The 14,640-nt window shown below is 44.2% G+C and overlaps 2 protein-coding genes across 6 annotated transcripts in view; one reads left to right on the top strand and one right to left on the bottom strand.

Moving 5' to 3' along the window:
* The window catches only part of LOC127045612 (uncharacterized), a 251,489-nt gene continuing 236,849 nt past the window's right edge, over positions 1-14,640 (top strand). The window contains exon 1 of the mRNA XM_050941865.1: positions 1-587. Within this exon, the coding sequence (XP_050797822.1) occupies positions 188-587 (400 nt within the window). The 5' untranslated portion in view covers positions 1-187. The remainder of the gene's footprint in view (positions 588-14,640) is intronic.
* Positions 12,825-14,640, bottom strand: part of CARMIL1 (capping protein regulator and myosin 1 linker 1) — a 280,248-nt gene continuing 278,432 nt past the window's right edge. For all 5 annotated transcript variants that reach the window (XM_050941772.1, XM_050941775.1, XM_050941773.1 and 2 more), the window contains one exon: positions 12,825-13,856. In XM_050941772.1, the coding sequence (XP_050797729.1) occupies positions 13,720-13,856 (137 nt within the window). In that variant the 3' untranslated portion in view covers positions 12,825-13,719. The remainder of the gene's footprint in view (positions 13,857-14,640) is intronic.

Raw genomic sequence — 14,640 nt, 5'->3', positions numbered from 1 at the left:
ACAGGTGACCACCCAGAGCTCATCAGCACAGGTAACAATGCAGTCTCCTGAGAATAGAAAAAGAGCTCCAGCATGGACCGCACGGGAGGTACTGGATCTGATCGCTATATAGGGAGAGGATTCTGTGCTAACAGAACTGCGTTCCAAAAGATGAAATGAAAAAACTTTTGAAAAAATTTCCAAGACCATGGTGGAGAGAGGCCACAGCAGGGACTCAGTGCAGTGCAGAGTGAAAGTGAAGGAGCTCAGACAAGCCTACCAGAAAACCAAAGCAGCAAACGGAAGATCAGAATCAGGGCCAAAAACATGCTGCTTCTACGCTGAGCTGCATGCAATTTTAGGGGGCTGCGCCACCACTACCCCCCCCTTGTCCGTGGATTCCGAGGTCGGGGTTATAATCTCAACCATGGATGAGGATTCAGCGGAGGGGGAAGATGAGGAGGAGGAAGAGGAGGAAGAGCTTGCAGAGAGCACACAGCACTCCATTCTCCCCAACAGCCAGGAGCTTTTTGTGACCCAGACGGAATTACCCTCCCAGCCCTCCCAAGCCACTAGCCCAGACAGTGAAGCCATGGAAGCGACCTCTGGTGAGTGTACCTTTGTAAATATAAAACATGGTTTAAAAGCAAGCATTTTTTTAATGATTGATTTGCCGTGAGGGCTTGGGATGCATTAGCAGGCAGTAAAGTTACTGGAAAAGTTTGTTAACATGTCGGGATGGAGCAGAAATCCTCCAGGGACAGCTCCATGAAGCGCTCCTGGAGGTACTCCAAAAGCCTTTGCAGAAGGTTTCTGGGCAAGGCAGCCTTGTTCCGTCCACCATGATAGGACACTTTACCATGCCATGCATGTAGCAAGTAATCGGGTATCGTTGCATGACAAAGCCTAGTTGCGTATGGTCCCGGTGATTGCAGGCATTCAAGAAACATCCGTTCTTTATCTCGCTCTGTTATCCTCAGCAGAGTGATATCGTTCATGGTAACCTGGTTGAAATTAAGGAATTTAAGTAAGGGGACAGAGAGATGGGGGAGGGGAGGAAAGATAGCGCTGAGCTTTTTAGCATTTGGCCAGCAGGAATCTTCCCAGCTACCAGCCTCGCGGTGGGGGGGGAGAAAGGGGGTTGATTAGCAGTGATCTTCCGTGATATCAGCCATGCGGTGGGGGGAGAGTAAAGCAATTCTAGAGAATTGGATTGAGGAGGGGAGGGGTTGGTGTCTGCTGCTCCTTGTTAACAGGAAAGAAGCAGCGAAGGTAGAAGCTGTGCCTTACCATGACAGCATGCAAACTGAATTGTGATGCCCGGACCTGCGTCTGTGTTGATCTGTAACACCAGAGCCGCAGGCACTCAATATTAAAAGATGCAAAATGCGACCTTGTAGTGAAATCACATGTGCTATGTAAGGTGAATAGTGTTGTTCACTGTGAAAGAGTATAACCATTGTTCTGTAAAATGTATCTTTTATAATCCTTCTCTCCCTATTTTCCCCCACTCATGCAGCTGCACATTTTTCAAGCCTCCCTACTCCATCCCTAAGGCTAGCTCAGATAAGGCGGAGGAAGAAGAGGACGCAAGATGAAATGTTCTCAGAAATCATGGAAGTAACCCGCAATGAAAGAGCTCATCTGAGGGAGTGGAAGGACGTGGTATCAAAGTACAGGAAAGATGCCAGTGAACGTGAGGAGAGGAGAGACGCTCGAGATGAGAGGTGGCGGCAGGAAGATCAGCGGTGGTGGGATGCAACGCTGGAGCTGCTGCGTGATCAAACTGATATCCTCCGACGTCTAGTGGATCTTCAGGAGGAGCAGTGGGGTCACAGAGTGCCACTGCAGCCCATGTTTAACCACCCTCTTACTCACCATGTTCCATGTCTTCCTCACCCAGATGTGTAAGAACGCATGGGGGAAGGCTTCGTGCACCCGCCCACTCCACCCCCATGGACAGTCCAACCAAAAGGCTGTCATTACATTGAAATGTGTTTAATGGCCTTTTCCTTCCCTCCTATCCTCCTCCCAAACCACTCCCGGCATACCTTGTTAATTCTCTTCCTCTTTTTATGATTACATGCTTTTTAAACGAACGGGGAGGGTGGGTTGCTTACAGGGAATGACTTAAGAAAGAATTCATGCTTTTTAAACGATAGTGACTTTATTTCCATAAGCAAGCTGTAATCGAAGGGGGAGGGTGGGTTGCTTATAGGAGGAGTCAATAAAGGGGGGGAGGTTCATGAAGGGGAAACAAACATAGCAGTCACACCATACCCTGGCCCGTGAGGAAACTCGTTTTCAAGGCTTCCTGGTGAGCTCTTCTAATCACCCTGGTGTCTGGCTGCGCGTAATCTGTGTCCAGGTGATTTGCCTCAGCCTCCCACCCCGCCATAAAGGTCTCCCCCTTACTTTCACAGAGATTGTGGAGCACACAGCAAGCAGCAATAACAAAGGGGACATTGGTTTGGCTGAGGTCTGAGTGAGTGAGTAACGTTCGCCAGCGAGCCTTTAAACGGCCAAATGCACATTCTACCACCATTCTGCACTTGATCAGCCTGTAGTTGAACTGCTCCTGACCACTGTCCAGGCTGCTTGTGTACGGCTTCATGAGCCATGGCATCAAGGGGTAGGCTGGGTCACCCAGGATAACGACAGGCATTTCAACATCCCCAACTGTTATTTTCTGGTCCGGGAAGTAAGTCCCTTGCTGCAGCCATTTAAACAGAGTAGTGCTTCTGAAGATGCGAGCGTCATGAACCCTTCCTGGCCATCCCATGTGGATGTTGGTGAAACGTCCCTTGTGATCCACCAGTGCTTGCAGCACCATTGAAAAGTACCCCTTGCGGTTTATGTACTGGGTGCCCTGGTGCTCCGGTGCCAAGATAGGGATATGGGTTCCATCTATTGCCCCCCCACAGTTAGGGAATCCCATTGCAGCAAAGCCATCCACTATGACCTGCACGTTTCCCAGAGTCACAACCTTTCGTAGCAGCAGCTTAATGATTGCTTTGGCTACTTGCAACACAGCAGCCCCCACAGTAGATTTTCCCACTCCAAATTGATTCCCAAATGACTGGTAGCTGTCTGGCATTGCAAGCTTCCAGAGGGCTATTGCCACTCGCTTCTCCACTGTGAGGGCTGCTCTCATCTTGGTATTATGGCGTTTCAGGGCAGGGGAAAGCAAGTCACAAAGTTCAAAGAAAGTGCTCTTACGCATGCGAAAGTTTCGCAGCCATTGCGAATCATCCCACACCTGCAAAACTATGCGGTCCCACCAGTCTGTGCTTGTTTCCCGTGCCCAAAATCGGCATTCAATGGGTAGAACCTCCCCCATTACCAGCAGGATCTCCAAAGCGCAGGGGCCCACGGTTAGGGAGAATTCAGTGTCCATGTCCTCATCACTCTCGTCGCTGCGCTGCCGTAGCTGCCTCCTCCTCGCCTGCCTTTGCAGTTCATGGTTCAGCATAGACTGCACGAGAACGCGCGAGGTGTTTACAACGTCCACGATTGCGCTATCGATCTGAGCAGGGTCCATGCTTGCTGTGCTATGGCGTTTGCTTTCAGTTCACCCAGGAAAAAAAGGCGCGAAATGGTTGTCTGCTGCTTTCAGGAAGGGAGGGGTGAGGCTGTACCCAGAACCACCCGTGACAATGATTTTTGCCCCATCAGGCACTGGGATCTCAACCCAGAATTCCAAGGGGCAGGGGAGACTGCAGGAACTGTGGGATAGCTACGGAATAGCTACTCACAGTACAATGCTCCAGAAATCGATGCTAGCCTCGGACCATGGATGCACACCGCCGAATTAATGTGCCTAGTGTGGACGCGTGCAATCGACTTTACAATATCTGTTTTATAAAACTGGTTTAAGTTAATTAGAAATTACCCTGTAGTGTAGATGTACCCTGGGACTCCCAGTTTTGTACCTTAACCATGAGCAGCACCCGATGAGGAAGTATAGGCAGCCCAACAGAGTCTCCTAAATCACCTCCTTTTCTACCCTGGGGGAGGAGTTCCCTCCCATCACTGACAGCTCCCCCTCCTCTGGTTACTTTCTGCCCAGGTTCTTGAACTTTTTGCTGTTACACTTAGGCAACTTGCAAAGCTGCAGAAAGTTGTGGTCAGTTAAGGGAGAAAAAGTCAAAAATCTTTTTGCTGACCATATGCTGATTTTTGTTACTGAGCCAAAGCCTGCCATCACAGTTATTCTTAATGACATTAATTATTTCAGCAATCTGCTAGGCTTTAACATTAATTTTAATAAGGTGGAAGCTGACAACTTTCCACATGGTTCTCCTGCACCAACCTCTGAGTCTGTTCCATTTAAACAAGCTAAATAAAAAGAAAAGCCTTTAATGTTTGGCCTTTCTGTAACATCGTCTTTCAGCAGAGATTAGAGAGTTAACTTTACTCCTCTGCTAAATTAAAGCAAATTGGATTTGGCTAGGCAGCAGTCCTTTCCTGGGCAGTATCAATCTAATTAAAATGATCATTCTCCCATGCAGCTTTTATCCTCTTCAACTCAACTTGCCAAGGGGGGAGGGGAGGAAGACTTTAAAGATTTAGTGGCTGGGGTCAGGTGTTAGGGTTCATCAGGTAGGAATAAAACTCTACACTATCGGTTAGGTAATGTCATCATCTCTGCTAAGGAGAAAGGGAAGACTGGAGTGCCTGATCTTTACTGTCTTAGCTGGGCTTATCAAATGTATACACTTATAATAAGGCCTTCAGGATATTTGATGTAGAGATGTCAAAGTTGACCTCTCTGTTACTTTATTGACAACAATTCCTTTCATATTGGAATGAAGTTCTTGTATTTGCTGGCACATCTGGCTCTCTTTGCTGTAGGATACGGAATGAGACACAAGGGTAGAAGGAGCTCAGCTCCTGCTACCTTGCCTAAAAGGTGGATCTTTCCTTAGCTCCCATAAGAGGTGACCTGGAGTTGTCTTCCCCCTGTTGGAAATGTAGGGGGATGGTATTGGTGGTACAGCACTTTGGTGAAAATTGGTGGCTGTTCCTGGAGCGCACACAGAAAAAAAATTAGTGGGTCTCCCACCTTCCGCCCAGAGCCCCTCCGTCCGCTGGCAGTCCTGCTGATCAACTCCTTCCCCTCCCTCCCAGTGCCTCCTGCATGCTGCAGAACAGCTGTCCCATGGCATGCAGGAGATGCTGGGAGGGTGGGGGAGAGGTGGGTACGGGGCATACTTGGGGGACAGGGTGGGAAGAGGCAGGGCAGGGGTAGAGTGGGGGCATGGCCAGGGTGGAGCAGGAGCAGGAAGAGGCAGGGTGGGGTCTTGGGGGAAGGGGTGGAGTGGGGGCAGGGCTGGGGCAGAGCAGGGGCAGGAATAGTTGGGGTAAGGGAGCTTGGAGGAAGAGGTGAAGTGCGGGGGGCAAACACCCCCTGGGTAGAGAGGAAGTCGGCACCTGCTGGAGCCCTGCAGTGCTAGGTGTTGTACATCCAAGCTGAGAGTCCCTACCTAGGAACACTTACAATTTAGACAAGACAGATCAAAGATGGGACATTTTACATCTGGGAAATTGAGGCACAGTCAGATTAAGTGACTTGCCCAAGGTCACACTCGGTGGCACAGCAGGACAGCTCACCTGAGTCCAGGCCAGTGTTTTAACCCTCAGACCATCCTTCCTCTATTATTAAGCACTAGACACAGAAAACAACATAGTCTCTGGCTGTTGGAATTTTACATTGAGACTGAGAGAAAACACAAAGCACTGGGAGGCTCAGATGAAGGTGGATTTCCCACCCTCCCCCAATTTTGTCTCTCCATTTGCTTTAATATTATGGGTGGTGGTGGTGGTCGTCAGCATTTGATTACTTTGTGGAAGAAGGGACCTTTGTGGATGGATGTGGATGAAGAGAAGCCAGTGCCTGAAACACTGGGATTGAAAAGAGATTCCCATGTAGACTCCTTTAGCGACAAAAGAAATAGAACATTCCCCCAAGCCCAAGTTTCTTTGCCTTTTCTACAGTGCAGGGATTTCTGAAATTGAAGAAGCCTCCCATTCATTTGTCCCATTGATCAGCCTCTCGCTACTGAGAATAAGTCAGTTTCACAGTTTATGTGGGGTGTCAGAGTTCTCCAGGAAACCTCTGAAGCAAAACCTAAGGCTTTGGAAAAGGACCGTCATGTTAATTAATCTATACATGACTGAAGAGGTAGGAACATAGGTGGCTCAGACCAGTATCTTGTGATAAATGACAGCACCAGCTATTCAGGGGAAAGTGAAGAAACCCCAGAACTGGCAATTTTCTACTAACCTCTGTCCATGGTAGTAGCTATTTCTGAACTGCCATAAATTGACTGATCTATGCCCGGAAGTATGAGTGGTTCTATCCTTCATAGAAAAATATTCCAAGCCACTTGCTTACTTTGCTGTGCATTTCAAAAAGCACAGTATGAATATATAGATAAGGGCCCAACTTTTCCCTCATGCAACCCCAAGAAGTCAATTAAAATAATACTAAGAGTGGTTAGGCTCATGCCCACCCGATGTCTCTAACCACTGCAGTTACATAGTGTGAGCCAGTCTTCTTTCATAAGCCATCAATCTCAGTGAAGTCATGAACCACCGTTCTCATGATTCTCAAATACTCTGCCATCGTTAAATGGAAAAAGTCTCTCTGGAGTAGACCTAGTTGGGAATTTTTTGACAAAATATATTTTCATCAGAAAACGTTGATTAATTAAAACTGATATTGTTCACGGGAAAGGGTCTGTTTTCACAAATTTCCTGTTTCAGAAAAAAGAATGGAAAAAGTTGCAAAATTGACAACACACCGTATTCTGATATTTTCAAAATGAAAAAAAAAACCTTCTGTTTTCTAAGGTAAACAACTTTTCATTTCCAATTTTAAGTTCATTTACAGGTTAAAAATGTAAAAAAAGGGGTAAAACTTTTTTTTTTTAATTATAGGAATGAAATATTTTGATTGACTCCACCGCCCTCCCCCCCCCACTTCACTTTTTGGTTTGTCAAAATTTGAGATTTTGACTTTTTGCCTCAATCCAGGATGGGAAATTTTTTTGAAATCTCAAATTCTCATGGGACAGGATAACTGTTTCCCATCCAGCTCTCTCTTGAGCTGCTGCTACAGCAAGCAGGACTAGCAGAATATGGGCAGGCAGAAAGTAGAAACCATGAGTCCAACAACAGGGTCCCAGATGAGGAATCTGATTTGGGCTGGGTAAGAAAGGAAGGAAGAACAGAGAGAGCGAGCAAACTCATGCTTCACCTCCATTTCTATTATTTTTATTAAAATTATGCATACAGCAGTGTAATTGTACATGCTCTTTACAAACACAGAGTAAGATACATTCCCTGCTCCAAAGAGTTTACTAAGAAAGAGGCAGACAACAATATAGAGGAAAATAGTTCAGGTTATGAAGTGGCTGGAAAGATTGTTGGTGAAAACAAGCTAAGGAAGATTCCTTGAAGAAAAGGAGTTCTAAGAGATGTCTGTTCAAATGCTACTGCGACAGTCTCTATCTCAGCCAAACACATGGGGTTTGAACTGGTGACCTCCAAAGCTAAAAGCTTGAGTTCAAGGGCCACAGCTTTCCAGCTGGAGTGGTAAATTCTCATGTTCTGCTGATCAGGCTCAGAGGGAGACTGATCTCACACACTCACCAGTGGGTTATGTTACCAGATAGCGACACAATCCATCTGAGAGATGCAGTCTAGTAATAAAACATCGAGCACTCATCCTCTTCCTAAACCCCATAGAAGTAATGGTGGCCTGAGCATAATATTAGGATCCAGGATCTCATAGACTCTAAGGCCAGAAGGGACCATCATGATCAGCTAGTCTGACCTCCTGCACATTGCAGGCCACAGAACCTCACCCACCCACTCCTGTAACAGACCCTCAACCTCTGGCAGAGTTACTTAAGTCCTCAAAATCATGATTTAAAGACTTTATGTTACAGACAATCCAACGTTAACACTAGTTCAAACCTGCAAGTGACTCTGTGCAGCATGAGGCATGGAAGGCCAAAAAAAAAAAAAAAAATCAGAACTCCTCACTGAAGTCCCCGCGGGCTACACCTACAACCATTTAAGACTCCACAGAAACTACTTTCTCAACATGATCTTTAACATCTGCAGAAGAGTGCTGACAATAAATGTTTGAATACTGCACAAAATAACCCTAACCACCTGATTTTCACCTTGTTATAACATCACTCTAGCTGCAGGAGGAACTGCAAGCCAAAAAGTTAGCCTTCAAGTATTTTACCAGACCAGCTAAGGTTAGGTTCTGGTGCCATTCTTTTCCAGATCTGGGTCAGTCTTTCACCGACTACCTATAACAAACTACCAGTGATGAGTTTGTCAGCTGCAGGTTTATACATCTACCTTCCCTGCTCAATCCTGTTCCTGCTCTGTTCTCATATGCAGGAAGCCATGTGAAAATTTGCCAAACTTCTGCACTGTATGGTGGCCTGGGGACCATGGGATATTCTCTGCACTATCATGCAGGAGAATGCATTCAGCAACTCTGGTTTCTTGTTCCATGAGGAGGAGAGAGGGTTGCCACGCATTGCACAGCCAAAGCCATTCAACAAAGCTGACCTGCTCAGAAGAGAGTGTAAAGAGGTTTGGAAGGATCAGATTTGTCAGCAAATGCTATTTTTTCATTGGTTTGTGAGTATACGATAAAATCATTTCCCTCTGTAATAATAAAAATGTAGATACACAAAGTAAGAAAAATGCTTGAGAACTTGCTAGAGTTTGATTTAATGATATTTACCGTGTAAATTTTGACATGTGATATTGACAATTTGGGGGTTTTAATGGTTAGAAAGCTTTAAGGTTTTGAATCACATCTGTCATTAAATAATTGTCTAACCCCCATAATTTTCTAGAAGAGTTAAAGTGTACAATCAGAAAAAAATGAAAAAAGCATACAACCTATAGTTTTGCACAACTATGAAAACTTAGATGGAAATAAAACATTTCTTAAAAATAATATCCATAATAAAAATTGAATTCTGCCACACCTAACTATAGCCCATCCTTGGCTGGAGGGTGCACTGAAGGAGTTAAAGATTTTACCAGAGGAAAAGAATGTTCCCACCTGCAGTGAGCACAGTGTTTTAACCTGCCAATATCTAACAGTGCCTACTTAAGTAACAATGCATACATGGCCTTAGGGGCAGGAATGCCTGGCTGCTTTGATGAGCTTATACTTCTTGGCTAGAAATAACTTACTGCATCCTCCCTCTGGTAATTCACTGTGGGAAGTTAGCTCTGAGTTAGGTGTTTCTTCTGGAGGTTCAGATGTATTGTGACTAGTGAGAAGGGCAGGAGGTGGCAATGAGATGGAGAGAGAGAAAAGAGTAAGAGGGAAAAGAAGCACAGGGATGCAGAAAGATGGGTTTCCAATAATGAGGTGAGATGAGGAAAATCATAAAAAGGAGAGGACGACTTTCAATGTACTGAAATATGGGTTAAAATGCTGAAGTGACCATAAAAGCAGAGTTAGTGGGTGTTAATGGACACACACAGGTGAAGGAATTATAAGTAATTATCCAAGTATTGTGGCCTACAAATTTGTCATCCTGCAGACCCATTGGCAACACCATTTGGGCATTTAACTGGGTTTAGGTTGCTTTTATTCAGACATAGCCACATTGTACCTCCCATGCTCTGTTGTACTTAACCTCAGCCCAGACGTTTGGGCTTTCTTTTTTTCATATAAATAGTACAATTTAAAATGGTATTAGGACTGAGGAACAACTGCCTGAAGTAAATAGTCAAGGGCATTGTTTTTGACAATATTTACATTCTAAGCAAAGAGAAAAAGCTATTATCCAATTTGTACAGCAATTTTCATCCAGAAGAAACCTAAATAATTTATCAGACTCTTCATAGGGAGCATTCAGTTTCCATATCCCTGAAATACAGCTGATCTCTGTGGGGTGTAAAGGACTGTCAATCCAACACCTTATATAAGCATGAGAGACTGAAGTCTTCTGTCCAGCCACATAATGGCAATGGCAGTGCAAGTTTTCTCGCCCTGCCTCACCCCTGAACAACAGGGATTCACTCACCAGGGACAAGATGGTTTCTTTGGTCTCCATGCCCATTCAATCTTTGGCCAGTCTAGTGAGACTGCTAGCAAGAGTTTAGTTAGCCTGTTGCATTGGTGGTTTGTGACCTCTCAAGTTATTGGCAACTGAACCACTGTTAGCTGGTGACAACTTCTGGTCACTACTCATCTGGGCTGTATTTGTCAACAACAATGTGTGCCACAGTTTTCCTTTAGGAGAAGGGAAGAACAGCTTCACTATTTAAAAGCACAGGATACATTTAGATAGGCAGAGTGTAATTACCAATGCAGGGCTATGGTATCTCAGGGTTAACACTTCTGGTCATGTGAAAAATATTATGAAAGCTTTAATGACCAGAACTGGTCAGGACCACACTTTTATGTCTCATCTGAAAAACATACCCAATCTAGCAGAACTTTTGTAATGTTTTCTTGCAAAATTCTATTCAGTAGGTACTGGGCGTGTAACAGGAAACAAAAATTGGATAATCTTATCAGCATATTCAATTAATGGAGAAATAAAACAGCCTTCAGTGACAGCAAGGGCTTGTGATGTGAAAGGGGCACTCAGGCAAAGTAGAAGGTTTATGTCTAATGGGCCAAATTAATCCCTAGTTCATTCTGCGATAGTGGTTTTGTGGGTCAACCAACCTAAAAATAGGATTTTCAAATGGTTGCAGATCTCCTTTCAGAAAGCAGATATTCACCACTGGGATCCCATCCTACATATTGGAATGTTTAAAAATACTAACAGTTTATCATCTAACCTCTAATCTGCTGTTTTGGGTGGCATCATTGAGAAAATGGTGCTGAAGCAATTCAAGTCACATCTCGATCTGATACGTATGTTTGATCCCAGTCTCTTTTCAGATAGGGATATGTTCTTGTTATCTGTGATTTGTGATCTCCGTCTAGTGATGGACACATGAATGGTGTCATTGCTGATGGTTAGACCGATCAGCAGCTTTTGCTAGCACTGACAATATGTTTTTGTTGACTGTTTTGTAGAGCCTTTAAAGAATGGATGTTGGGGAGGGATCCGTAAATGGGCTCAGTCCATCCACTTTGACAGGTCTACTCAAATCAGAAATGCTAAGATCACCCCTATTAATTCTATCCACTGGCTCCCTCCTTCTCTACCACACCAAAGATGAGCTTCTTGGACTTCTCTTTAAAGCCCTTCACAACTTACCTGTCCCCTACTTGTCTGCCTCTATCCTAGCATATCACCCTCCCCCCTTTGCTACTCCACCAAGGATTCCAGTATCCATCACCTACCTGTCTCCACTCACACCTTCTCCCTTTCTTCCATGTCCCCACTTATGCATAACACCCTTCCCAAATCCCTCTGTAGAGCCTCTGCCCTCCTGAAGACCCACTTGTACGTCTACTATTATATTTTCAGAATAAATCACCAGCTCTTCATGGCTAGACAGGCAGACAATAGGATTACGCCTATCATTATTGCTGAATTATAGTTTAAAAAATTCTTTTGCCTTGAAATGCACACAGAGTCACATTGCAACCACATGCTCCAATTACTGTGACCCACATCTATGGTCAATCTTCCCTCCAGCTATTTGTTACATTTTTATGTTGCATATTGGGTTAGATTGTAAACTCTTCAGGACTAGGACTTTCTTTTAATAGGTGTCTATACAGCACCCAGCATGATTCTTATTAGGACCTCTGCACACTTTCTAATAGTTGAGAGGCAGTGTTGCGGCCAATGAGAGCTGCAGGTGCGGTGCCTGCGGACGGGGCAGTGCACAGAGCCACCTGGTCGCGCCGCCACGTAGGAGCCGGAGGGGGGACATGCTGCTGCTTCCGGGAGCTGCTTGAGGTAGCCTTCCCCCCTCCCATGCCCCAACCCCCTGCCCTCCAAACCCCTCAGCTCCAGCCGGTGCACCCTCCTGCAGCCCAAATCCCTCATCCCTAGCCCCACCCCAGAGCCTGCACTCCCAATTGAAGCCCTCACCACCCCGGTGCCCCAACCCCCTGCCCCAGCCCTGATCCCCCTTTCTCCACCCTGAACTCCTCATTTCTGGCCACTCCGCAGAGCCTGCACCTCCAGCCAGAGCCCTCACTCCTCCTGCACTCAAACCCCAATTTCGTGAGCATTCATGGCCCCCCATACAATTTCCATACCCAGATGTGGCCCTCAGGCCAAAAAGTTTGCCTACCCTGTCATAGAGTCATAGAAAGTGAAGGTCAGAAGGGACCACTTGATCAACCATTCTGACCTCCTGTGTACCACAGGCCACAAACATCACCCAGCACCTGCACACTAATCCAGGACAGTGGAGAATCAGATCCCCTGGAAATACAAAATATGGGCCCGATCTTACAAACACGCAGGTGAGTGACTTTACTCATTGAAGTAGCCACAGTGAAGTCAGTGGAATTACTCATTTGAGTAAAGTTGCTCACATGCTTAATTCTTCGTAGGATTCAGGCCCTCTGCTTGTAATGCAGTTCGGAGTACACAAATTGGATGTAACTGGTGGCTATTTGCCTGTGGGAAAGATGCTTTACCTGAAGGTCTGAGCAAAGCTATCAACATGTGTGTCCTGAAACAGGTTTGTAAAGAAAACTATGAAGCATTTCATGTCCATCTGCAACAGGAAGATATCCATTACTATGGAAATGTTAAAGCATTTTTTTTAAATTGTAACCCTTGTCTATAATGACACACTAACATCGTTCAAACATATGAACCAAAATATGATAAATAAAATAGCTTTATACCTAAAAACAGAGACTGATATTTCAGTTGTAAAATCATTTTTATTGGTACAAATATACATATGAATAAAATCGCTTCAACCTGTAATGCAAGTGAATGTCTGTGAAATATGCAAAAACAAGCAGAATCGTTTTTACAGGCATCAAATTATTTTTCTCTTAGAATTACACATTAAAAGTAAGCTAATATGCAGACAGAACTTAAGAAGGCCTCTAGAAAACACCAATATTAATAAAATGTCAATTGCTCTCATTCCAATCAACTATATACATTAATGTATGAATGCGGAAGCATAAGATTTCATTCAGATTCTTCTGTGTTGTGCTTTCTGACAGTACACAAATGTAAGCATTTGAGTTTTATGTACAACACAACAGGAAGAAAGAAGGTCCCTAGGGAAGAATGTAAAAACGATACTCAAGCATCTAATATATATAATTTATACAAATTATTTGATTAGTGTGCTCTGTTAATATAACTTACAATGTGCAATTTCATACCGCAAGAATATATTCATAGGTAAGTCACGTGCAGATTTGACACATTTACATTCAGCAGTACAACACATTATCTGCTGTACAGTGTATTAGTGTAAGACAGTGTCCAGTTATTTGCTTTGCTTCTAAATGCCCTAATGCAGGGTGTTCTTTGTAGCTGCTTCAGAGAAATTCAAGTAGAGTACATGATATAATTGCTGGCTTTAGCAAAGGCATGGAAGGGGAGGTCTGAAATCATACATAACAGAAGGTAAAGACCAAATCAATGCATACTGATTGTAATGTAAATCATGATCATTTAGGTGTATACACCAAAATGCACCTGGGGTTAAACAACGGCTGGTAAATAGAAGGGTCATTGATTGTTGTACCCAGATTGTTATGAAGGATCTTGCACTACCAAGCATTTGTACTGATAACTAAACAAAAATAAATTCTTTATCTGCTTCTTCTCCAGAGTCACTGGACTTGCTTCCCTGCTGGCCATCTTTACTTAAGGACCTCTGTCTTAGTTCTTGGTATTCATGGGTCTGGTGTCCAGGGCTTCTTTTTGGAGCTGTATAAAATATGGAAGCAGGTCTTACTAAACGATTTCACAAGGAGAAAAAGACATTAGCACACTTGGGTCCTGCTCCTACTCCCCATGAACTCAATAGAAGCTTTACCATTTCCCTCCAGTGTGACTGGTGTGGGCCCTTTGTTATTAAGACTACAAAGGGGAGGGAGGAAGAAAAGGAAAAGAACTTCATACCAATGTCAGTCTGCAAACAGGGAAAGTTTTGGTTTGAGATCTAAAACAAAGCACTATGCAGTATACAATTAAAATGATTTGGATAAAAGTTTACTAAAATTTATAGTTGAAACACTTAAGTCAATGCCATTTCAAGATTAGCACTTTCTCCCAGTGTACGTGTGTCTGGCATGATGTACCCACAAGTTCTCAGGGTCACTCACAATAACCCCCAAATCAGTAGTCTGCATTATCCATCTCTACACACACACACTTGCCCTTCCGTTGTGTCACTGGATGACTGCATTTGCTTTCCAGTGATTCAACAGCATGAATGCATCCGAGAACAGAATTTGGCCATTAGCACTGAAGTTTAAATATCATACCATACCCAATGGAAAATATGAAGGATAAAGTTGGAGTGAAGAAAGAAGAGTAGTAAAACTAGCACACTAGATCTAGCAAAATTAGATTGAAAAGTTCAACTGCTGAACTACAGCATATTGTCAATTAAGTGATAGTGAAATCACCACCTATTTAAATGGGCACCAAATGACCTCAGCCCAGCATTCTAAAAGCTCAGGTCAGAAGTATTTTTCATAATGTGTAA

This window comes from Gopherus flavomarginatus, chromosome 2, assembly GCF_025201925.1.
Source record: "Gopherus flavomarginatus isolate rGopFla2 chromosome 2, rGopFla2.mat.asm, whole genome shotgun sequence".
Lineage (NCBI taxonomy): Eukaryota > Metazoa > Chordata > Testudines > Testudinidae > Gopherus > Gopherus flavomarginatus.
This window is presented reverse-complemented; position numbering and strand designations above follow the sequence as displayed.